This window comes from Gymnoscopelus braueri (genome assembly GCF_963280865.1).
Source record: "Gymnoscopelus braueri genome assembly, chromosome: 9".
Lineage (NCBI taxonomy): Eukaryota > Metazoa > Chordata > Actinopteri > Myctophiformes > Myctophidae > Gymnoscopelus > Gymnoscopelus braueri.
In genome coordinates this window covers 18,645,158-18,671,260 of record NC_137610.1, presented here as the reverse complement: position 1 = coordinate 18,671,260, position 26,103 = coordinate 18,645,158, and the positions used below count along the sequence as shown (strand labels likewise).

Below are 26,103 nucleotides of genomic sequence, written 5' to 3'. Positions count from 1 at the left end.
TTCAATCGACAAGAAACAACTTTGGGACAAGAAAACGTGTTCACTTCTTATTGACCTTGCTAACTTGCTAGCATGTGTTAGTATAATGCGTCTATACCACTGTCAAAGTGTCAATACATTATTTTCTATTGACAGCTTCAGACAAATATCGTGCATACATATTTTTCTGCTAATGGCTTTGTTCTTAGGTTTCACTTATTTGTATTTTTTTAATATATATTATTAAAATGTTCCCAAACTTACCTGAATAATAGCCAAATATCATTGCGTAGTTAAGACGTTATGTGCATATAAATTTAATTCACAAACCATTCTTTTCAGACTTTTCAAATCAATCTTACTGTGTTAACTTTAACAAAACATAATGGCACAGTAACATTTTGTGTGTTGGATCACTACCTCAAGCATGTTTGAAGTCTCTACAAGTTGAACTGCACTATGTTTGGTAAAATAGTCGACAGTAATGTCAAGTAGTGAGTCGTAATTGATTGAGCTAAACATGTCAGACCACCGGTATGGTCCTTTGAGTACTAGGTGTGTGTTTTTGAAACGCTGTACATTGTCTGTACCACTGCAGGAACTGTTATGCAGGTCAGCTTTAGAGACCCAGAAGATGGAGCTGATCTCTGAAGTGTCCAACCTGAAGCTGAAGCTCAATACCATAGAGACGGACAGAGTGGACTTTGATGACAGGTTCAGGGACAGTGAGGTATGCTGTGCTAAATCCTCAGGAATTTTCATTGTCTCTTTAGGTTTCCCCCGTTGTCTTGCTAAACACACAGTCCCCTCCCCCCACACACACACACACCAAAACACATTATTTTGGCCGTGCACCTGTGTGGAGGAGGGAAGCCTTGTGCCATCATGTGTTTCAAAGCAGCTGTGTGTTGAATGAGAAAAGTGATTGTAGGATTTCAAGGAAATGTCAGCCTCTAGTGGGATAGCTAGTGTGTGTGTATGACTTCACTGTTTGTTTTGCAGGATGTGATGAACAGCTGTGGTGCATAAAATCCACTGGCTTGTTTGTTTTTGATATTATGAGATTGCATCTTTTGCTTAAATTAACTATGGCGAGTTTGAATAGTTTCCATGCAAAAAATAAAAGAGAACTGTAAAAAAGAGATGTCAATCTCTTGTGTAGAGATTTCCTGAGCCAGATGAAGCGTGCAGAGCACTTGGGCAGCTTTCAAACACATCATTGTTGTTGTAGCAGCGCAGCCGTGTGTCCCAGTCCCCTGGAACAACGGGCTGCTGTCCGTGCCTCAGGGCACGCTGAACGCTCCCTCCACATCCCTCCACCCCCCATCCACCAGCAGCTTCCCTTCATCTCATCTGATCTGTACAGCTGCTTCGGGAATTCTCGTGTCCGAGGAAAGCGGTCCTACCAGAGGACACCATAATACTGTTTTTAAGTCACTGCTATTGTTTTTCAAAGCTACGATGTGGTTCTTAGTTTATCAGTCATGGATTTGTAGTTATAATGTTCTTGAAGGTTATGGAAATTACTTTTTATAGAGTAGCTTTCAGATCCTCTGCATAACTCAACATGTGCAGTATAGGTTGCCTCGGGTTTGCTTAATTTACAAGCAAATAATACTGATTTTATATCCATGCTCCTCTAGCTGTAAGGTTGTATTTAGTCCTCGGATAATCCTAGGAGTTCACCCATGCCCTCTCTGGCCTGTTTGAATAACTTTTTTGAAAAAAAGTGTAGATGGAGACTGATGAGAACTGCTATTGATTAAATCATCCATGCTGATGTGTAGCGTTTTTACTGAATATGTGTAGGCTGGCTAATGTGGCTATATTTCAGCTGCTATCTTTCTGGTGTATTTTAAGACAAATTTCTGTGCTGCATTTTGTCGTCCCAGTGTCTCTCTGTGATACAGTCTGTCTGCTTTCAGGACCTGATTCTTGAAATTAATGAACTACGGTACAGACTGACAGAGATGGACAGTGAAAGATTACAGTATGAAAAGAAACTCAAATCTACAAAGGTGAGTTGTCATACAGTGGTTCATCATGTTACCAGATTTCATGCAGTGCTCTCTAAATAAAATCACCATAGTCATAATGAAGAAAGTATTAATTGTTACTTTCAAGTCAGTTCTAATTTCCTTTTTGTTATCCTGAAATGGTTCAGGAATGTGGTCTGTTTTTCTATTTTCTTTTTTTCTCTTTGACTTGAGTCTCAGGTTTCCCTCTTTCTCATCGTCGTCTCGTAACCATCACTTGTCACATCTCTATTTTCTCTCTCTTCTCTGGTTGATCTCTCTACTGCTAGTCTGTAATGGCTAAGCTTTCTAGCCTGAAAATCAAAATGGGCCAGATGCAGTATGAGAAACAGAGGAAGGAGCACAAACTCCAAGCTATGAAGGTTGGCTTCCCCCAGGGTTCCTGTTGTGCTTGCCTTACTTTTCTTTTTTTGTTAGTCTTTCCACCTTGGCTCCTGTTTTTGTCCCCATTTTTTTTTTGAAAGGAATGTTAAAAACTGGTGTGCAGTGTCTGTTTTTTTTTGTTGTTTTTTTTTCATTGCCTTTTCACCCCTAGAAGGAAATATTAAATGTCACTTTTGTAAAAATGTAAATGAAATCAGTCTATGTTTTATTTTGGGGTTGAGTCAATAGAAAAGATCAAGTGTGCTAAAAAATGCCACTTCCTTTGGGCTCCATCCTTCAAACCACAGGTATGCTTTAATTTGGGGTTTTTCTGCGCCCTTTTGGCAAGAGTTCAGTTCAGTGTGTTTTGCTGTATCTCCTTTTTGTTTCACTTGTCCTACGGATGAAGAATTTATTTTCTCTCGTTTTATAAGAAATCTGTCTTTTTAAACTTGTTTTAATTTGATTGTCCCCATGCTTGATCGCATCCCGGTCCCTTAACCGTGCACTGTGTATTGCATAATGGCTCTTGTACTCGTTGATACGTCAGCCCTCTCCCAGATATCAGCACTGACCCATCCCTGCCCCGCACCCATCCCAAACAGGGCAGGTGTGACCAGACCACACGCTGCCACGTCAGCATCCGTCAAATGTTTGTGTTGTGGTTTGTTTGTAGTGGTGAATGATTGAGTGTGTGTGTGGGAGTGGGAGTGGGGTTGGGGGTTGCTTGCATCGGGCCTGATGCTTTCTGTGTCCTGTGTTTAACAGGAGGAGCTGGCCATGCTGAGAAGGCAGCTGGAGGGCAGGGACGGAGAGTTGAGGAGACTACAGGACGAGACGTGCTTCAAAGCCCTTACCTCCAGCAGTATAGACGGCACAGAGAGAGGTGGGCTTACCAGAGGTGTCTTTGCCTGAGGGAATAAGAAAAAAATAACAGCACTTGCACTCAATGTATTTTCACGAAAGTAAATTAAAAGACTTAACCACTTGAACCCCTGGTGTCCCTATTCTGGGACGGCGAAAATGGCAGATCTACAAGCTCACAACACATCGCAACACAATGTGTTGTGAGATTGTAGATTGGTGATTTTTGCCAAAAATTATTTGTGTAGAGGAAACAGTTATGGGGCCTAGGATAGACCCATGGGGGGCTCATGTCAATGAAGTACATAGGGTTTAAGTGGTTAAAGATAGTGAATGAATATTTTTGTGTTAATGATCAAAACAGACTGGTGGGCAATCCTCCAGAAACCTGCCACCAGTTTTTTTGTTTCATAACTCCTCTGTCCTGTTTAGTCTCTCATCCAGATGAAACTCTTAAAAAGAGGCTGAAAGAGAAACGTAAGGGCGGTTTTAATGCCTGCGTTTATTGTTGCACCTCATCATTTCTCCCCTGTCTGCATGTTTGGGCATGAGCCACCTGAACCCCTGCTTGTCCATTATAACCCATTGGAGTGCTAATAACTGACTGTCTACGGAGGCCCAGCACTCCACCTCACTGTTAAAAACAGTGCCGCTGTTAAGCCTAATTTATACTTGGTCATGAAAATCAGTTATTTTTGGCAAGCGTCGCTGTTGTGTGACAAAGTATAAATTAGGCATTATTAGGCAGCACTAAGGAGACTGAATCCAACCAGAACACTCTTGTCATGTAAAATGTGTCCAACCTGAAACTTCAACAAGGAATGTTTGCTTTTCGTTTTTTCAAACAGAAAATTGCGAATGAATGGTTTTACTGTGTCATACACTGTCTTGCTCCTCCCTGTCACCCGTGCAGGCTGTGCACCCCACCCTCACAATAATCACCTCTTGTACCCCTGAACAACTCTCCTTATACTTGCCTCTCACTTCTCTGAACGTTCCCTCCTTACATCAGCACCCAGTGTGTGCCATGCTGGCTAACCCTCAATGTTGTCCATATAATAACATATTGTGAGAGCTATGAAAAAACATCTGTACTCTCTGCAACATACTTTAGGTTTTCCAAAATGGTAGAGCATTTTCATTTACTGCACGTGACTTTGTTGCACAAAATTGGCCACTCTGGGCACCCAAAAATACCACCTGAATGTTATGTTGAAAACCCCAGTCTTAAAAATATACTTTTGTTGTAGAAAATAGAAGAAAGTTCGACTAAAATAGACGAAAGATAATATGTAACTTTGTGTGGAACATACTGTACCTCAAATTGAACAATTTAATGTTTTAAATGGTCACTACTGAAAGCTAATCAGTTGTTCCTCAGGCCACAGTTGGATGTTGACTGTTAAATGATTTTCTAAAGAGCTGTGCAAGATGAAAAGTGAAAATGTTCTACTTAAATAAAAAATACCACATCAAGTCTTGCTCACTCAAGCATAGCATTATCCAGTTAAATGTGTGTGTGAGACTGAAGCTGGCATAAATGGCAAACATGTATTGGATAATATACCAATATGTGTTCAGGCTCACTCCATCAGGGAGTTTCCAGATCCGCACAAACACAGTTCACACTGTGGAATGTTTTGTTCTGTGTCTGAAATGCTTGTCTTCTCTTCACTAGATGTGGAAGTGCAGAGAATGAAAAAGGCAGTTGAATCGCTGATGGTAGCCAATGAGGAGAAGGTAAGTGACCCAGGTTATGTTTCCACGCTTTATTCACATTTAGTTCAGCGATCAGCGTTGAATCTGCTCTGCTCCCAAGCAACCTCTCCACCATCCCTTTGCCTCTTCATCCACAGGATCGCAAGATCGAAGAGCTGAGACAATCGCTGCTGCGTTACAAAAAGGTCCAGGAGATGGTGATGTCTGTGCAAGGAAAGAAAGGTTAAACTACTTTGATTTTGGTCACTGGCTCAGTCGAGGCAGAGGCTCCTTTTGTTTATTCAAAGGATCAATGGCTGATTCTTTTGTGTAGTTAAACTGTCAGTGACCCACATTGAGCATTGCCTCAAATTTCCGCTATGGTTGAGTTTTCTTTTCTTTTTCCATTCCAGAGAAAGGCAAAGATGGTGAGAGTGATGAGAGTCCCAGTGACAGTCCCATCTCCATGTTGATGATCAACCCTGTCACCACGGAGACTGAAAAGCCTGAAGTTGAGGAAGTGAGAGAGAAGAGCCCAGATGAGGTATCACATTTGTAGCACATGATGCCACAGTATCAGACTTAGATGTAGTTGTCAATAGATGAAGAAAACTCCCTCCCTGCCGGGAGAGCAGTGGGTCAAAATTGGATCAACAGTCCACAAATATAGCCAGGGGCAAGTACAAAATCTGTGGTTCTAAATCTATCACATACTGTAATTGGAGTTTTTTTTTCTTTTCAGTGCTAATAATTTTCAAGTTAAAAGAATCTGTGCAAAATCACCCTGTGTTCCAACATGATGTCCATAAAGTTAGCTCTCCTGGTCATTGATAGTGGAATCAAACCAGATAGTGATTTGGTGACATCATTGATTGTCTTGGCTCTCACACTGCCAGCTTTGCAAGAGACTTGTTCACGTTTACAAGTAAACTGTTTCAGATTGCAAGGAGGAACGATTTCTTTAATAGTCAGATTGCACTGCATGCTATGCTACGTTCTGGAGAAAGTACTGGTGTAAAATCAACAGAGTATGCAAAAAGGTGTTAAAGCAAATGTGTTAACTGAATCTCTATCTAATTAATGTAATGGTGCCTCGTGTCCATCTTTTATGACTTCAGGTGTTGACTACTGTTTAATTGTGCCCCTAGGGTAATTTATCACTAAGCCGCTGTATAGCAGTTGACAAGATGTGATGCAACGTTCTGGAGTTGCTAATAATATATTGGCTGTCCTCTTCCTGTCCTTCCTGTTTTTTCACTCTGATCCTTGTTCAGTTGGACAGCCTCAGTGGAATGATTGACATGCCATCGCCCACTCCCAGCCCCTCTGCCAAGTCCAGCTCTGATACAGATGGGGTATCGGAACAGGTTCCAGCAGATCCATTGGAACACAGGTTCGCTTTTTCATTTTAAAAGTCAAAAAATAACCTTTCAAAATAAAAAAAAAATGTGGATGTAGACCATCCCTAGAGGCCATTTCCCACCTTTGTTCTCCGTCTGATCTTTATCTATCCTGACTCTCCGCTGTAGCCTATACTATCTAATGAAGACAAAAAGTAGAGATTACGTCTCCCAGACTTTTGCTCAAAGATGAATTGCCCTTTGCAGTGAGTTGACCACGACATATCATTTGTATTAAAATCAGGCACACAGTTACCCAAATCTGGTTAATGACAAATCTATAACTCTGATGGCAGAGGGACTTCTCATTCTTCTATTTATATATAAAGCACTGTACTGAGTGTAGCTCGCAGCTTGTCTATGTTGCAAGCCAACGCTTGTCCTGTCCGTTCCCTGCAGCCGTGCAGAGAGTGAGGAATTGTCCCCTGAGCCCCCTTTTTATGTTACATGCAACAATGAGTGTGTGTGAAGGAGCGTGTCGTATCCTGTAGCTCTGGATCTCACCCACTCGCAACTTTCCCAGAGGCAATTTGGAGACTGACAGATTGTCCTCCTGACTGAAGCGTGCATTGTGCTCAGTGGTGGTCTTTTGTCATTGCAGCACCCCAGACGCCACCAAGGCTGGCAGCCAGGACCACTTGGATAGCATCAACAGTGAAAAGGTAAAATACTTTGTACACAGTAAAATCCTGAGTTTACATTTAATGTTGAGTGTATAAATTGACCCATAAGGATCCTCTCGAGTTCAGATTTGCTATGTAGATCATACTTGAATGTATTTCCATTCTGAAAGTGTCCACCTGTTACTCATTAACTTGGCAACTAAGGCCTGTTTTAGAAGATTGCAGATCTGCAAGCTCACAACACGTCATGGTGCTACGCGTTGTGAGCTTGTAGATAGGCTGTGTTTGGTGCATGACACGAGCCGCAACCAAGTATAAATCAGGCATAAAACTGTTCTATTATGTAATGTTTAATTTGTGTGAGCCTGACCAGTAATGAAAGCAAGCTGTCCTTTAGTTCTACTAAAACATTCCGTTTAACTGTAGGTATTCTTTTCATCTCGTTCTTAGGCCCCACTGTCTTCAAAACTACTGTTACCTTCACTCTGAAGGTGACGCTAGTGTCCTCAGTTTGCATATCGTGACCGAATAGTTGGCATCTAGTTGTACAGCATGCATCTTTAACTGTTTTGTCCTGTATTCATAGTGCTGCATGTTTGTAAATATGTACTATTTGTGAGCATTTTTTTTCCTTTCTCTCAGAACAATGCCAGTGAAGAGATCAGTAAGGTCAGTGATAAGCCACCCAAGGGTCCCTCTGCCACCTTGCCACCCTCAGTCTCACCTGCAGACGATGATGCCTTTGGAACAAGAAAGGCCCGTTCATCCTTTGGGAAGGGCTTCTTCAAGATCCGAGGGGGCAAGAAGACAGCCAGCACCCCCAACCTCGGTAAGGAAAGCAGTCTGTGTGTGTTTTAGAGACTAGATAGCTTTGCAGTGACAATATTAACACTTATTGTGGCTGCATTGTGCTTTCTATTTCATTTTGTGTGTAATTTTTGGGCGGTGTAGCCGCCCCTATAAGTGGGGTTGGGACACCTCATTAGTACACCCTTCGCTGTACTGTGATTGGCTCATAATTAGTACACCCCTAGCATTAGTACACCCCTAGCTGTACTGTGATTGGCTGACTCTATTGGCTGACTCTATTCAGCACTGTGATTGGCTAGCGAGACACATGATGAAATCAATAACCTATAAATAGGACTATGCACTTTAAAAAAAAGATTTTTTTTTAAAGTGAGCTTCCACCACTGTGATGACCACTGTGATGACCACACCGCCCACTTCACACTGGGTGTGGTTTTTAGCTTCTTTATGCTTATCCTCATACATTGAGCAAATAGTTGAAAATCATTCGTAAATGTTTCTATACTGTTGTGTTCAGTGTAACGCATCAACGTTCCTTTCATGAGCAAACATACCTGGCAATAAAAACTATTTGGATTTTACCTTGAAGAGACAAAAATGTCTATGTTTGAGATTATTTACTTCAGATTTCACATGTTCTATTTTATATGAATATTAAATATGTAGCTTCCTTGAGAATGTGCTTTTTTCCTTTTTCTAATTTTCAAGACTTCTCTTCTTTCACAGACATCTTTTTTTATGTTTCCTCAAGCCACACCCATGAAATAATGTGTCCCAGGACCGTAATTTTCAGCCCACACAAACTGTGGTCCCCGTTTAATTATGGAAGCTGCCCTGTAGTGGTGTATGCCTTGCGTCTATGTGTGTGCTTTTTCTGTGTGGAATTGTGTGCTCCATTCTAAATCCCCCTGTCCCAGTTGTTGTCCATTTGATCATCTTTTCCCTCTATCTTGTTCCTACTGTGTTGGGCCGTGTCGTGTGTGCTTTGTGTAACACGTGAAGACCGCAGCCGGAGTGCAAGTGCACCTATGCTAGGTACAGTATGGGACCGCAGGGCATGTTAGGGTTGCAGTTGTTCTCTGGACGTAAATCAGGAGACTACTGAAATCACCAAGACAATTTACGTACATCTACATCCTTTCCTAAAGCGCTCATTCGACCAACAACCTTTTCCGTGTATAATTTAGGCTAATCAGTATAGCTGCAGTAGCTAAAGCAACCACACCCCTTGTCACAAGCAGTTTTACCAAGTGAAATTGCTTTTAACAAGCACCGTTGGTCCGGGAAACATACAGACAACGTGTCGTATGTTTATCTTTGTGTGTCTGCGCTTGCATGTTTGCTTATGTAATTTATTTTGTCTGTCTTCACTCAAAGCACTTTGTCGTGTCCCCAGTCATTACTACCAACTGTAAAATTGCTGCCCAATCGGGTCTTAAGAAACCCTTTTCTTTTTTTAAAGAATCTTTTGTTTCTTGGCTCTCTCTCTGCAGAAAATCTTTCGGTCTCACACTAAACAGCACTCCAACTTTCTTTCATTTCAAATGAAACTGCAAACGTTCATTTACAGCCTTAACGTGTGCCACTAGTCCCTCAATGTTCTTCACTTATGCATGCATATCGGGCAGCGTATCGCAGCTGACACCCCCCATCCCCATGACCTGAGTTGTCATGTGCCCGCCGGTCTGTGTTTTGAGGATCGCAGCTCCAGCCCCCCTGAGTGACACCTCCCATCACTTCCGATCGCTGCATGTCTCCCACACTGGCGCTCGCTGATTGATGTTGATGTCTGATGATACCCTGCTTGTTTTGTACAGCCGAAACGGACCGACCGGGTACTGACCACCTGGACTTAGCCGGGATGCCTCAGAGGTCGGCCAACAGCGACAGCACCCACACACTCCCAACCACCCCAGAGGGCAAGAAGAAATCCAAGGGCATTATGAAGCTCTTTGGAAAGTAAGCATCTATTTGACTGCTGTTGTCGAAGGATGATCCCTTTTTATAAGAATTGTTAGATAAGAAGTCCTTATCAGATGAGTGTCTGTCAGTGAAAATGTAAAATCGTGATGCAAAACATTTTCAGTAATATCTACTAGTATGTGCAATATTATTTGATACTGATACTTATCTCAAAGAATATAGTCTGCACTTCCTTTCCTGTTCACATTGCTCACACTTTATCTGACGCTCCAATATATTCTGCATATATTCCTATGTTTTACTTTCATACTTTACTCTTTTACTGTGTGTGTGTGTGTGTGTGTGTGTGTGTGTGTGTGTGTGTGTGTGTGTGTGTGTGTGTGTGTGTGTGTGTGTGTGTGTGTGTGTGTGTGTGTGTGTGTGTGTGTGTGTGTGTGTGTGTGTGTGTGTGTGTCATATTTACTTCTCTTTTTTTTCTTAGTGCAATGCACCAAGTTTAATTCCTTGCATGGCCAATAAACCGATTTTTTTTGTTCAATATGAATGAGATTAGTTTTGTTAGAGAGATTAGTATTATTCTGACTGGAGACTTCAATGTGTCATATTCAGGCTGAAAAGAAGTCAGTCTACCACATTCAACCTGGATGACAACCTATCAGAAGGCGAGTTCAAGCGGGGAGGAGTGCGAGCCACAGCAGGCCCCAGGCTAGGTTGGTCCCGTGACCTCCAGGGTGCCAACAAGTAAGTGTGTGCATTCACCTTGAATAAAGAGAAGCAGCGTGATGTGTGCACTCTCTGCTGTGTACACAGCACAACAGGGGTTCCCAAACTTCTTCAGCTATGAGACCCAAAGGAGAAATTTGGTGTCTCCCTGGGACTCAAACATACAAAAATACATTAGGAATTAATCACTTGAGCCATATTAAAAAAAATAGTGACAATAACTGATAAAAAGATCACACACACTACATTTCTGAAAATCTTTTGAAAGACTTTTTGTTTTGTTTTGTTGTAAAGGCTTAACTCATTGCCTGCCATGGACGAGTTAACTCAACTAAGGTTGATAAAATTGCTATTTTTTGCTGGCAGTAGCGTAACACTATTACACTATTACTCTGGCAGTTAAAGAGTTAATAATGGGATACCTGTATTTATTTACAACCCAAAATGGGCCACGAGCCTATGTTTGGGAAACACTGCACTACAACATAATTTCAGAGACCTAACAAAGAAGATGTCAGACTGGTTTGCTTTGGCAAATTAAAGACGCAAGAAAAAGAATAAAGCTTGTTTATCTACATGTCAAACACCTCAGGAGTCTAAATTATAAAGCAGAAGGCTAAATATAGTATATATGTGTCAGTCAACCAAGTGTAGGACTGCCTTTAAAACATTTGAAAGCTTTGACTCACCTTGTGGTCAAGAATACTCATTTGTTTTTTGTCTTTGTTTTCATCGTGCTCTTCTTTCTTCCTTTTTTCCTCCCTTGCTTTTCACGTTTCCCTTGTATTTCTTAGTGACCTGGATGCTCCATTTGCGCGGTGGTCTAAGGATCAGGTGTGTGACTGGCTACAGGAGCAGGGTCTTGGCCTGTATCTGAACATGGCCCGGATCTGGATCTCTTCTGGACAGACGTTGCTACAGGCCTCACAACAGGACCTGGAGAGGGTACGAAAACTACCATTCATACGAAAGAAGGCATATTAACTTTTTGAATGTGTGCTCATAAAAACAGTTTGATGAAGGGCTGAAAGTGTTTTAAACAGTTACTTTTTATAAGGAAGATTTATTTGGCACAAAAAGAGGGAATGAATAACAACAAAAGCAAAACAGACAAACAAAAGAAACATCATTATTGCCAATGGCTATCAGCCAAACTGTGATTTTTTAACATCGGTATCAGTGTTCGCCCAGAATTTCCAAGTTGATGCATCACTAGCTCATCTTGTAGATGGGCTATTTTTGCTATTTGTTGTATAACAAAGTATAAAGGGCTTAAGTGTTGATACGGGTTGTCGTATATTTCCCCTCTTACATCTCTCTTATTGCTTTATACATTCACTCAGTCTTTCTTCTTTTTTTAATGACGATCATTGCCAGGCCAGCGATTCCTGCTGCTCTCTGCAACTATTTGTGCTGCACTGCAAAATCGAGAGGAGTGGGTCTGTGAAATGGATGGAAATAATGCTTGTTGTCAGGCTAACCGTGTGCGTGTATTGGCCCGGGGCTGTCGGGTGTAATCCTCTCCTCTCGTCTCCTCTCTGTATGTTTAGGAGCTCGGCATAAAACACCCGCTGCACAAAAAGAAGCTGCAGTTGGCCCTGCAGGCCCTGGGCTCAGAAGAGGAAGACGGCAAGGGCAAGCTGGACTACAACTGGGTGACAAGTGAGTACCAACAACCACCAGGCAGTAGAGATGAAGAGTTTTAAAATGGTGTCTACCATTTGATGCCTCTGTATGCTAACATGGAAATGACCTCCACCATGTGTTCTCACTGCAGATTTTAAGTGGATTTTTTTCACTGGATTTGGGATAATTTACGAAAATAAGTTCTGTAGTAAACAAAGGCTTATGTCTTATTTTTGAGATTTTTATACCGCACTCGCACATACATGTAAAGAACAATGGGTAATTTATGTCATAGAACAATACGTGAAACACTCATAAGCAGAGCTTATTTTCTGTATAAATCAAAAAACCTATTGCAAAAAAAATCTTTGGAAATCTGGTGAGGGCACCTATAGAGCACCGAAGTCCTGATGTCACTCGTTCATCCCCAGGTTTGCGGAAGTAATTTCTCTATGGAGAATAACATTGGGTCATCTTAGAATCGTCTCATATAAGAATTGTGGTCCAAAAATAAACACCGCGTGTCGGCGTTATTGTCAGGGAGGAGGTTCTGTATCGTTTATGATAGTCAGTCACTTATATTTGATACAGTCTGTTTCTGGCGAAAATGTAACTAATTCGGCGGAAGTAACATTAGCGTTTTCTCACCGTCAGTTGATGCTTCATATCCATAAGAGTCAACCCGCCGGGGTCATTTGTTTATTTTTGGAACACAGTTCTTATTTGACGCAATATTAAATACGTCTATGGGATTCAGAACGGGGGTGGAAAACTGCGAACCAGGTAGACAAACAAAGGATGTGTAAATGACGTCAGACTTCGGCGGTCTATAGTGAACTCACTTCCTGGTTTTAGGACTACAAACTGTAATGCTGCAATTGTCCTCTGATTTTGGGTTTCAAGTGAGGGGGAAAAAACTGTTAAAAGGAGGCTGATCTCAGTTCTGTATTATTATTTTGATGAGTACATTTATTTGACTGTCATCTTACCCTCCCTCTAACAACACCCATCACCTTTCAGGATGGCTGGATGACATTGGCCTGCCTCAGTATAAGACCCAGTTCGATGAGGGAAGGGTGGATGGTCGCCTGCTGCACTATATGACAGTGGTGAGTGCTGAGAGAGTGAGACATGCTGGATGCTGCACTATATGACAGTGGTGAGTGCTGAGAGAGTGAGACATGCTGGATGCTGCACTATATGACAGTGGTGAGTGCTGTAAGAGTGAGACATGCTGGATGCTGCACTATATGACAGTGGTGAGTGCTGTAAGAGTGAGACATGCTGGACAGTGGTGAGTGCTGAAAGAGTGATACATGTGCTCTGTCTCAGTGGTGGCAGAAGTAATCAGATTTGTTTTACTTCAGTAAAAGTAGCAATACAGCAACATACAAATACTCTGTTACAAGTAAAACAAAATATACTTACAATACCAAAGTAAAAGTACTCAAATTATGAAAAATAGCTGATCTACAAGCTCACAATGTGTCGCAATGCAACGTGTTGTGAGCTTGTAGATCGGCTATTTTCGAATTGTTGAAGTATGTAATAGGGTTTTGTAATAATAATCTAAATCTGCATAGTAACTAGTAACTAAAGCTGTCAAATAATTGTACTTTGTTACTTTTCACCACTGCTCTGTCTTCAGATCACATGGTCAGGGTGGGTCTGATGATCCCAATGTCAGCTCTCATCAGGCTGCACAGAGTGTACTGTATATGATTAATATGATGAATATGAAATGGTCTGGTCTGACCCTGATAATACTCCAGTTTTCCCAGCCTCTGGCAAACTTTGCAAACTGCAATTATGGGTTCCCAGCTTCCCACGCATCCTGGAAAACATTGAAAACATTTATCTTTTTTTCCTTTTTTCTATGCTGTTTTCCAGTCGTGGAAACGTTATGGAAAATGACTTGATTATCATTTCACCCATATGACAGAGTATATGTTACAATGCAGTATTATCAATGACATGTTATCGGTATACTGTAGGTGTTGGTCACATAAAATGTCCTCGAAAATTATCCATGAAAGTGGGAACCCTGATGTAGAAGTGGTGTGTTACTGTTTTTTTTAATTCACACTTATTGTTTGGATACGGTCTGTGTTTCTGTGTGTTTCTTAGGATGACTTGCTTTCTCTGAAAGTGGGGAGTGTCCTGCATCACCTCAGTATCAAACGAGCCATCCAGGTGCTGCGACTCAACACCTTTGAACCCAACTGTTTACGCCGCAGACCCTCTGATGAGGTGGGTTCACTGCAACAATACAAAACTGCAGAACATCATGATTCATGAACAATTTGCAAATACTTGCACCTCAAAATTTCCTCAGCAAAAAAAGCATTGATTGTAGCCCACAATGCTCAAGTTTATGATACACAACTGTGCTTCCAGAATTATGAATTATTACATTTTTGTCACTCAATGTATTTCATTTGTCATATATTTTCCCCTTATACTCTCACTTGACCTCTATCCTCTCTCTTCTCACAGAATACTGCAAAATGATAGAGTGTGCACAAAAAAAATAATTTCACCCACTTCACTTCTTACAAATAAAGCTGATTCTGATTCTTCTATGTGCTGTGGCTCTAGAACAACATCTCTCCAGCTGAGGTCTCCCAGTGGACCAACCACAGAGTGATGGAATGGCTGCGGTCTGTTGACCTGGCAGAGTACGCCCCCAATCTGAGAGGCAGCGGCGTGCATGGAGGCCTCATGGTAAGAGAACCAGACCTCACTAGCTTTTCCCTCAGAAACGGGTAGAGTCCGCTAAAGCAGGGGTCCTCAAACTTTTTTATACCACGACTCCATTTTATGGGGATTTATTTTGGGCGACCCCACACTTTATTTATAGTGCAAATAAAAGTTTCACACATTTGTAAACTATAGCATATTTTGCCAAAATATATATATATATCGATTTTATCTTTGGCCTCCGACCGTGTGTTTTTCTCCATCACGGCAGCTGTTGGTTGCTGGTAGGGTTGTCTGTCTGTGAGCATGACCTCCTCGCTCGGTAATGTTACATCGCAATCCGTAAATTGAACGGTTTGTTGACTCAAATGCAGATTCGGGGGCTTATTGTGTTTGCTGGCACATACGCTACAACAGATAAAATGTACACAGTCAGTGACCCCTCCAGCGCCAATTAACCAGTGTTAATTTAACTCCAAGAGGGTACAAATTGAACCAAATGGACACGTGGTCCATGTATGTGTACCCTCTCGCTCTCGGAGTTACAAAAACTATTTTAAGCCCCCCGGCACCCGCTCATATTGAACTTCATTCCTGCTACATAACTATATTGTTTATGAACAGCTAAATCAGTTCTGTGTGCCTTCGGTTGCCAATGCGTGACCCCAATGGCGCATTCCTTTGGGTCGCGAGTCTCGCGACCCATAGTTTGAGAACCGCTGCGTTAAAGCCTCATAACTCCAAGCCCCTGTCTCTCCTAGGTCCTGGAGCCCCGCTTTAATGTGGAGACTATGGCCCTGTTGCTGAACATCCCACCCAACAAGACCCTGCTGCGTCGCCACCTCGGCACCCACTTCAACCTGCTGGTGGGCCCAGATTCACAGCATCTCAAACAGGAATGCCTGGAGAACCCAGACTACGTGCTGCTCACTGCCACCGCTAAAGTCAAGGTAGGACGCAAGTTATGCATTTAGTGTCTCTTTTCCAATACGAAGGGTAACCCAGAACCTTCCATAACCTGAAACCTTCAGAACCAGTGAGGTTTTGTGATGTTTGTTTTTTTTACGTTATAACCAGAGCCACCTCTGAAGGGGGAGGTACGAAATAAATAAAAAGTCATTAAAAAACAAGCTTGTAGATCGGCTATTTTCGCTATTTTATAAACACCATTTTTTTAAAGTTGAAGTTCTGAGTTCTGGGAATTACCAAAGCCTGAGCAGGGCCCAAATTTTGTTCTTGAGACCCTAATCTGAAACCGAGAGTATGGAAACAAATCCTGAACCCGTGAAGTACGTTACACGTCACGGCTCAGTTTGCTTAGTTCTTATAGTGGAAAAAAGCCATAAGATACTGTACACCACTCTTGAACAAAGTACTTTGTTAGCACTTGCCCTACAGTAAAGAACAAAGAAACTACATGTTATGTATCTTTCTCCATCCTTAACCAGCCAAGGAAAATGACGTTTGGGAGCTTTGGAAGTCTGAGGAAGAAGAAGCATGAAGAGAATGAGGAATACGTTTGTCCCATGGATGTGGAGATGCCAAAGGGACGTGGCTTCCAGAAGGGCTTTGTGGAGCTACAGATCTATGAGGATGACCTTGACAGGCTAGAGCAGGTAGGAAGGTCAAATGTCCTCAATATAGACCCATTGTCAGGCTCAAGGCATTGCTACACTCTACACAACATGTCTACAGAAAACAGAATTACCGTAGTTGTTTTGTTATTTTATATATTTTCTTTACTGTTTTAGAACAGCTATTTTCAGTATTCTTGTGTGACACCGTTGGACGACAAAGTGGCTTAAGCTTAAGGGCTTAAGCTTATAATCGATTTTTATCAATTTACAAAATCAATTAGAAGTTTTGCCCATTGATTTATATATATTTATGTATCCAAAAAACACGCTTCTTGATTATAGGATTCATTTAAAAAGTAATTGATAGAATAATCGCTATGGAAATATTCAGTAGTTCGGGTCCGCGCATTATTCCGACGGTTACTAACCCTATACCTAACCCTACCCTAACCGCACGCGGAAGCCACGTAGTCGGAGTAATGGGATGTCGGACTTTTGGGCAGTCCCCAGTAGTTCTATCTTTTACTGCTGGGAACTTGGGATGTAAACTGGAGATGCGTCTCTTTTTGCAGATGGAGGACTCAGAGGGAACTGTGCGACAGATTGGAGCTTTTTCAGAGGGCATCCAAAACCTAACGGTAAGGCTTGAATAGTAAACATGTCAAGAAGTTACCACAACATATGGCACAGACTGTTGGGTACCGGTATGTATTTAATATATACCCCGCCCCTGTTGTATTACCGTTAACAGAGCATGCTGAAAGACGACGAGTTCTTCAAAGAGATCTCAAATTCCCCCAACCCCAGTGTGACAGATGAAGATTCCAACGCGTGAGGCTGCCACCATAATGCTGTGTGACCCTAATGCTGCTGTGAATGAAACTCTGTGCCAAACCATCTCCACTAGCACACACACATCTCTCCCATCAAATGTACAATGTACAATAAAAGTACACACTCTCAGATCGCTTTTTAGTGTTACATTCTAAGATGAGCCAAAAGTGTTACCAAGTTTCTCTCTCCTTTAAACCATGGTTTTGTGTAAACCTACGACCCAGTACCCACTGTTACTCTTGATGTGTCACTCCATTTCACTTGTCTTCGGCCTATTGGGGAGAGAATTAAGGGCAACACCACTGTTTGCCTGCCAGCTGGTTACTGGAGACATTTTTATATTAGTTGTTCATATACTTTTTTTTTCTGGTTTTAAGTGATACATCATCCAGCATAAACATGTCATCTAGGTGATGCAGATAAAGAAATAATATATCTTTATAACTATGTAACTATTGGAAGTCAGAGAATTTATTCAAATGTGTAATGTGCTGTGCAGATTATTTTTAGAACTGACTGTAAAGTAAAGTAACTCAAAACAGCTGCTATAATTTCTGCAGAACGTATGTAAGCCCCTCTGATGTAAAATGTATTTTTTATTTTATTGTGTCCCCTCCCACCGTCTTGATCATATTACAGTGCTGCACAACCCATTAACCTTCTTTGCATGCATTTGCACCAATACATAACTCCATACAGAGGATAATGAATATGATTCATTAAGTGTCATTGCATGATATTGAAATGCATACTGTTAACAGATGGGTGGAACTTGTCAGTTATTTTATATTTTATACTGCAAATGGATTTAATATGGAACCCTGGTGACTCACACATGACATTGATATTTGTGGAATGGTGTTGCAACATATTCAGAGAGAAGTGAAATGATGCAAGGTTGTAGTCAGAGTAATGATGCTGTTGAGACAAATTTATGCTTTGGTGAAAATGTTCATATTTTCATCTGAAAAGGTTTCTGTTGACACAGTTTACAACTGAAAAAAGTCTGTAGATACTTGAAAGTTGGAAATACATAATTTGATTCTTGTCAGTGACATGTCCCAAGACATTTTTCGCCAAAGTATAAATTAGCTTTCATGCAGCCTTTGACCACAGTAGGGAATAACGTTTATACTGTGTACTTTTTCATTTATCAATTTTTAAGGTCATTAAAGTTATTTAAAGAGAATTGGCTACTTTTCTCAATTGCACAAGGTTTCTTCCCCAGCATAGGTCTTTCATAGCCCTAAAATGGGACCCCTGGTTTCTCAATTCGGGGCTAAGGTTTAAAAATATTGGACAGTTCCTGGTTTAATACTGGTCTAGAAAATGGTATATAGAGGAGAGGGAACAATTCTTAGCACTGAACTTTACACTTGCCCTACTTGTATAAATACAAGTCATCCACTATGTCAGATCTGTGTGATTTATTTATATTTGGTGAGATACTAGGATATTTGTAATCAGGTAATAAGCACCACATGTCCAATAAGGTTGTCATTAGTGGCAGATGATGTGGCATGTCTTCACTCTGCAATGTTACAGATGAATCTGTGCTGGATTGCCATTCATGGAGCTCCACATTTTGAATTAATATTCATGTTCCATGTCTGGACCACAGACACTGAACAGTACAACTGATGAAAGTATTTTACTGTGTTTGTTTTTGTGAAGAATACACAAAGAGTGTAGAAATTGTAGTCTCAAGAATAATTTAGCTTTGACTATTTGCTTGAAGTGTTTTGAGTTTAAAGTTAGCCTACATTAACTGATAAATCAAAAGCCAACTGAACAAATTCATTATCAGGAAAAGAGAGTATGTGTATTCTAAACAGCAGGATATAACTTAACACACCCACCAAAATAAGTTTTCTTCCAATCTGCTCCGCTCTACCGTCTTTGTTGTTTTATACCAGGAAGATGATCAGATGACAATGCTCTCGATCAAAGGAGTAAAGGGGCAGGAGAAACTGGAGAAATGCTGCTCCCTGGTGGAGAAAGATACTATTCCATGAAAGGGTCTAGCCTAGAAGAATAAACTAACAGATAATTCATAACCTAGCCTTTTATTTTATCGAATCGATTAACAAAGAAATCCCGGTCAGAATTGTGAAGGCTACAGACAGTTTGTGTTAAGTAAGCCAACTCGACATTTACAACTTTTTATGTGGCAAATCAATCTAGAAGTAAAAGTATCCCGGCCAAAAAAAGAAAGAAAAAAAGAAAATCTACATTTAGGGCTACGGTTGAGGAGCTGCGCTGATGTAATAGCTGTGGTGGAAAAAGTACTTAAAGGTAGGGTAAGTGATTTGCAATTATTCAAATAATTGCAAAATGGGTCTATGTTCTGATAGTGCTCGTTACTATAGAGTGTCCTGTCCATATAAAAAGTCTCCATGTCTCTCCAGCTCTTTATAAAACAGAAAATGTATTTTGTAGTTTTTTTTTTTTTTTTGTAGTTTCATTTCCAATTTTATCCAACCAGGACAGAGAACTCAATCAGGATATAGATTAAACAAGTGAAATTGGAAGTGATGACACTAAGAAATGAGCAGACAAAATTTTAACTTAAAAATGGGTACTTTCTCCTGATTGGCTGAGATTTTGACACCTACCGAAAAATGTATTTTCTGTTTATTAAAGAGCTGGAGAGACAGGGAGACATCTGTTACTGAACAAACACTCTATAGCAATGATTACTATCAGAATATAGTATTTTAACCTTTTAACAAAATACTTTTTGTTTTAACCAAAAAATATCACTTACCCTACCTTTAAAGTTTTTTACTTAAGTAAAAGTATCAATACCATCATGTAGAAATAGACTGTTACAAGGAAAAGTCCAGTATTAAAAATGTACTTGAGTATAAAGTACAAAAGTATTGGCTTGTAAAATGTACTTAAAGTACCAAAAGTAAAAGTACTCATTATGCAGAATGTCCCGTCATATGTCTAAAAAATATTTTGCCAAAGTTTAAATAGGTATAGGGCTGAAGTGGTTAATTTATGTTTTGTAGTAATAATCTAAATCTACAAAGTACCTAGTAGGCCTAACTAAAGTTTTCTAATTATTGTAATGGAGTATAATATTTAATAATAGTTTATAATAACTGAAAATTGGAAATACCCCAGTAAAGTAAAAAAAATACCTCAAAATTGTACTTAAGTACAGTAGTTGAGTAAATGTACTTTATTACTTAGTTTCCACCACTGTGTAGTGTGTAGCAACACTGCAACAGGCGTAGCCATTGCCTTTGTTCCTGGGCGTATCAGTGCAGTTCAGTGATCGCTACAGTAGATATCAGACCTACAGTTACATGTATTGACTGAGACGTCGTTCCTGAATTTGGAAAAGTGGAAAGTTTGCAAAAGGTGCCATGATGGCAGCAATGACAAGGTGCGTTTTCATGTTTACATAGCTAAATAACTTAATACTGTTGTGTTTGTAACTTTTTATCCCCTGTAGCCTACATGTTTAATTAAGGATATGCGAGTCTAGGGCAAATTTGGGTGTAGCTGTTCTGTTTTTTTTGTCCCGTTGCTCAATGCTCTCTCTCTCTCTCTCTCTCTCTCTCTCTCTCTCTCTCTCTCTCTCTCTCTCATATATATATTCTCTCTCATATATATATAATATATATATATATATATATATATATATATATATATATATATATATATATATATATATATATATATATACATATATAAAGAGAGTATGTGTTTTGTATATATATATATATATATATATATATATATATATATATATATATATATATATATATATATATATATATATATATATATAATATATATTATATATATTATATATATATATATATAGTGTGTGTGTGTGTGTGTGTGTGTGTGTGTGTGTGTGTGTGTGTGTGTGTGTGTGTGTGTGTGTGTGTGTGTGTGTGTGTGTGTGTGTGTGTGTGTGTGTGTGTGTGTGTGTGTATCCTTACCCCAAAACTTTATGATATTTTTTTTCATTTTTTGTTTTATTTAAAGGTTCTGCTGTTTCCTTGCCTGGCTTACAGTGTTTTACACTGAACTGGATGCCTCCAGGTATGTTTTATCCACAGCCTTGACATTCTTGTGTTTGATTTACAACCAGGATTTCTTAATTGTTCCCTCTCCTCTATATACCATTTTCTAGACCAGTATTAAACCAGGAACTGTCGAATATTTTTAATGAGTTATGGAGGCTGGATGTCAACCGAATGACGCCTGGGGCAGACTACACTATCAGTGTTCAAGTATATATATCTTTACGGTTTATTTTTTAAAACAACATTTTTAAGTTGTGTTTCAGTCAAATAATTGGAAGGCTATTTGGATTGCAGGGTAAAGCTGGCTTTATAAACCAAGGCAGCCACGATGCACGGGACCATGCCTCAAGGCCTCTGTTTTCCCATGTTAATGAAAACAAACTGGCCACCATAACCACTTATTCCCGTGAGTATTCTTATTGCTATTGTTTTTTGTTTTTTACAATCTTGGCATTATTCACTCCACTATGCCTCTACTACGTTTTAATGATCCTACACAGTATAGGATAAATGAGTACATGTTTTTTCTACTGCAGGTTTCATGAAGCTGTTGGATAACTATGAAAGATCCACAGGCGTGGCAGAGCAAGTTTCAACAGATGAGGTGACAGAGAACAATCTCTTCCTGGATGCTGTCTTAGAGTCGGCGGTCATGAAGGTACATTTGGTGTACAGTATGTTTTTTTTTATCACTGACAAAATACACAAGCTCACAAGAACCTTGCTACAGTAATTGTCCTTGCAAATAGAGGTTATTATTGAGGAGGACTACTGAAATGTCTATAATATATTAAAATGGTGAATGAGACTAATTTATACCACGAAACATAAAACGTACACACATTTCAATAAGCCGTGTACGGTTTAAAACGTGTACTTGTATGTACAAATAGATTTAAGTGTACAGATAATAATATTTAAATGTGGGGCAGTTGGGTGATGTAAGGCCAAGGTAAAGCGAAGCACCCATCCACCTTGTGGATGGGTGGCTGGGTGATGCAGTAATGGTCTTTTTTTCTTTCTTCCAGGTATTAAAAAGTTCTTAAAAGTCGTTAAATTGTCACTTCACTGTCATCTGGGGACCCCCCCCAAAATCATGTGGGGACCCCCTGAGGGGTTCCCGACCCACTGGTTGAGAACCACTGGTCTACTGTAGTACACATGGGGAATAGGCAATGGCTAAATTTGAGGGGGAAAAAGGGTTAAAGGCAAATAATAATGATGAATTGTTTCATACCTTATCACATACCCCATTTAATCTGCTTCAATGTCCGAGGGTCCTTTAACGAATGTTACATTGTTTGACTACCTCCTCCTGTTTGTCTTTTTCTTTTTTTTTAAATTGAAATTGTTTTGGTTTAGCTGTTTTCCTTGGATAGACTGTGCTCTGTGCAGCTGAACTCCAGGGGGACAGTTGTCTTCCTGTCTGCTAATGTCATTACATGCCTCAGCCAGTATTGTTGTAAGAAAAAGCATCATTAAATCTCAGCCATCTGTGTGGAGAATGGGAATTGGGAATGCTATCTTGATTCAGCTTTTTGTGGTTTCCCCAAAGAAGAGCTTTGACTACATGTACAGCATATACTGTATGCACACATTGTATAGAGTGACTGCATGGAAGTTAGACATGGGAATTTAGTTTGATCTACATTTCGCAAAATATATATAATTAATATATACAATTCCTGCTTTTAAGTATTTCCTGCAAAGGAGAAAATAGTCTGCATGCCTGAAAAAAGCAGGTGCAGGTGAAAGCTCCCTAGGTCTAAACAATCATGAAATAGGGGGGGAGAAGAAAAATAATCTTGCACTTACAGATGAATATTTAATACATTTTGGTCAGATTTTTTTTTTAAGAAAACAAATGGATAGCCACGTCTGAGAAGAAACCCTATCCTAGAATTTCTTTCTCCCAGATTAAAATAAATAATAATAATAATAAATAAATAAATATTTATTTTTCTACCTCTATGCTTTCATACAAAAAAAAACCCAGATCCAGATGTTTCAATTGAATGTTTTCCAGATCATGTTTTGTGATACTGGTCATTAAACTTTGTCATGTGAAAATCCATTGTGCCATTTAGATTTTCTCAAAGTTGAGGTTAGTGATGCATTGAAGTGTTGTCTTGTTTTCACAGCGTGCACACCAGTACCTGGTCAGCAAGGGCCAGTCCAACTCTGACTTGAGGCAGTTTAGAAGTCAGCTGTACTTAATCTGGTTCCACCTCTACCGCAGACAAAGAAATGGACCGTAAGACTTATATTATATTCTTATTAGCCACTTTTAAAAAATTGCCAAAATAGTTTGTAGATTGGCTATTTTAGCTATTTGTCATATAATGAAGTATCCAGGTCTTAAGTGGTTAGAAGGCCCTCACACTAAAGATCTCATCCACAGCTGTGTACGTCAAATGAAACACACACCGATCAAATGAACCAGTGCAACCAATGTAGATTATTTGAATGTTCTGCCATACAAGTTTATTGTATGAGATTTGTGAATTCTCATGTGTTCTCCAGTATGGATTCCTCTGGATTTGAGCATGTCTTTGTGGGTGAGACTAAATCTGGGAACGAGATCTTTGGTTTCCACAACTGGGTCCAGTTCTACCTGCAGGAAAAGAACAGGCAATTGGACTACAAGGGCTACAAAGCCAGGGAACATGATGTAGTAAGTACAGTAGATCTTCATCTTTCAGCAAACCTTTCTCTCATACAGTACTGTACAGTACGGTTTCAAATTCAAACATTATTTGTACTGTATTACTGTGTCTTCACACACTAACTCATATTATCCTGCTATCTGTCCTAGTTGTTTGAACTATTTCTGATTGGGTTACACTCACTAGAACATGATTTTCAGATCATTTAGGCTATATTCAACACAATATTAAACGTATAGATGTGTACTGTAGTGTATGTCATGCCCTGCAGCCCCTCTCTTTGATTTTCTTCACTCAAAGATTTTGCCATATTATGTTTTTTCATCCTCAGCCTGATCAAGATGACCATGTCCTGAATCTCCAGTTTAGCTGGTATGGTTTGGTGAAGCCTGTGGGTAGTGCCTTCATTGGGTCCAGTCCAGAGTTTGAGATGGCCCTGTACACCATTGTTTTCCTCATCAATACAGAGAGAAGCACCAATGTGCTGGTGAACATCGATCAATGTCAGATGGAGTTAGTGGTCATCAGGCATGGACGCTCCCTTAGCACAGCTTACCCAAAACTCCTCAGCAGCAACAGCAGGCATGTCAGTCAGCATTCTGGAAAGTGAGTGCTGCAGAAGCAAATGGATTGGCAGGCTTTTAGATAATGTTCCACTGACTTTGTTTTGTATTTCAAATACATGTCAATAAATGGAATTTGGATCACTTATGAACATTTGTTTTTACATAAGTGTTTTAGCATGCATAGCTTTTTACAATGACCAAATAGCAAAATATATTTTGGTCTTTTTATTCAATGCCGTCAGTACTCAGTACTGACAATAACATTATAAACTCCATTATTGTTCATTTAACAATAACAAATAAAAATATATGTAAAGCATTCTAATTATTGTGGTCAAGAGAACATTTTTGTTTCACGTCTAATCATATCCACACATACTTAAAATAGACTATGAAGATTTACCAGAGCCCTCACCTTGTAAGTTTAAGGCTTTATAAAACACCCCAAATAGTGAAATTTTAGATGGATCGTAGAGCTATTTTTTTAATGAAAACCAAGTATTTCGACAGTGAAGTCAATACCTAGTATACTACAATATTCATTTTTTGTAAGAAACCATGTCAGAACAAACCCAAAAAAGGGATTTTGTTTCTAAAGACAGATCATTCAATCATAATATCTCAGAATGTGACATATGCATAAGAATTGGACTGATTATATTTCAGAAACTGATTTATTGGGAAATACATGTATTTCAAGAGTATGGCACATCATGCTTATAAAAATGTTTTGCAAAGCCAAAGTAGAACATTTACAATCTACAGTATCAACTACACTACAAGAGCTCAGAAAATGACTGACCTCTGAGCTGAACACATCAATTGAGTTTTATGCATCTTGGTCCATGGAAACTACAGTAGCCTACTCCAAAAAATACCAGACAGAAATGGTACCATAATGAAAATTAATGAGGAGGAGGGCCAATTAATTATATGAAGACAAGGTTGAAAATTGGTGTGCATAATGCTATAAAGAATAGTGAAGCATTTATTTCATGCATATAAGCACAGATTGATTGCAGATATTCACAGGATGTGTCTAGAAACATCCATGAACTGGTTTGATGCTCAGCTTTTTATTCCTACTGTAGATTGGAATAGAGGTGTCAGGTGTGCAGACATGCAATAGCTAATCTGAATGTGTACAGTGGAGAAGATATGCTATTGCTATAATTAGCATTTCATTGTCTGTCTTTCATTGTCATGAAAGCAGGGGTCTTCAACGTTTTTCAGCCCAAGGACCCCTTAGCAGAGACAGAGATGAAGCAGGGACCCCCACTACATGTAAAACTGTGTTGCAGATTAAACCTTTTCATAGATTTCATAGATAGCTTCATAGACTTGTTTGACACACATTATCTTTTCTTGGATTCATGTTAATGTGCATTTTGAGACAGTTAACCTTTTAAACCCTCAATATTTAGTCAACTTGACCGTTGGCTCTTCTCTTTTTCCCTCTACACCAACCAACTCTCCGAAAATAGGAGATCTACAAGCTCAGCGCGAGGCCTTATGAGCTTGTGGATCTTCTATTTTCGGCTAATGTTCCCCATCACACAAAGATTTGGCGGACCCCCTACTCTGAGTCTGAGGACCCCTACGGGATCTCGGACCCCCTGTTGAAGACACCTGCATTAAAGGAATCACTTTATTGCACAATTGATAG

General features: G+C 39.8%; 2 protein-coding genes across 4 annotated transcripts in view; both read left to right on the top strand.

The window, feature by feature from the left end:
• Window positions 1–18,345, top strand: part of ppfibp1b (PPFIA binding protein 1b) — a 29,029-nt gene extending 10,684 nt beyond the window's left edge. The window contains exons 6-27 of one of the 3 annotated variants that reach the window (XM_080437044.1): window positions 578–709; window positions 1,905–1,997; window positions 3,147–3,264; window positions 3,675–3,719; window positions 4,921–4,982; window positions 5,099–5,183; window positions 5,354–5,484; window positions 6,215–6,333; window positions 6,942–7,002; window positions 7,606–7,792; window positions 8,776–8,808; window positions 9,591–9,732; window positions 10,306–10,437; window positions 11,214–11,364; window positions 11,970–12,081; window positions 13,066–13,154; window positions 14,173–14,295; window positions 14,644–14,769; window positions 15,507–15,695; window positions 16,194–16,361; window positions 16,895–16,960; window positions 17,074–18,345. In XM_080437044.1, coding sequence (XP_080293170.1) covers window positions 578–709; window positions 1,905–1,997; window positions 3,147–3,264; window positions 3,675–3,719; window positions 4,921–4,982; window positions 5,099–5,183; window positions 5,354–5,484; window positions 6,215–6,333; window positions 6,942–7,002; window positions 7,606–7,792; window positions 8,776–8,808; window positions 9,591–9,732; window positions 10,306–10,437; window positions 11,214–11,364; window positions 11,970–12,081; window positions 13,066–13,154; window positions 14,173–14,295; window positions 14,644–14,769; window positions 15,507–15,695; window positions 16,194–16,361; window positions 16,895–16,960; window positions 17,074–17,157 — 2,448 coding nt within the window. In that variant the 3' untranslated portion in view covers window positions 17,158–18,345. The remainder of the gene's footprint in view (window positions 1–577; window positions 710–1,904; window positions 1,998–3,146; window positions 3,265–3,674; window positions 3,720–4,920; window positions 4,983–5,098; window positions 5,184–5,353; window positions 5,485–6,214; window positions 6,334–6,941; window positions 7,003–7,605; window positions 7,793–8,775; window positions 8,809–9,590; window positions 9,733–10,305; window positions 10,438–11,213; window positions 11,365–11,969; window positions 12,082–13,065; window positions 13,155–14,172; window positions 14,296–14,643; window positions 14,770–15,506; window positions 15,696–16,193; window positions 16,362–16,894; window positions 16,961–17,073) is intronic. The other 2 variants (XM_080437046.1, XM_080437045.1) reach the window with 2 other exon arrangements.
• Window positions 18,346–20,421: 2,076 nt separating this feature from the next.
• endouc (endonuclease, polyU-specific C) lies at window positions 20,422–24,756 on the top strand. Its single transcript, XM_080437010.1, has 8 exons — window positions 20,422–20,553; window positions 21,165–21,221; window positions 21,313–21,412; window positions 21,500–21,611; window positions 21,742–21,863; window positions 23,347–23,459; window positions 23,729–23,879; window positions 24,203–24,756. The coding sequence occupies exons 1-8, from the start codon at window positions 20,534–20,536 to the stop codon at window positions 24,479–24,481; spliced, it is 954 nt and encodes a 317-aa protein (XP_080293136.1). The 5' UTR covers window positions 20,422–20,533; the 3' UTR covers window positions 24,482–24,756.
• The last annotated feature ends 1,347 nt before the right edge of the window (window positions 24,757–26,103 follow it).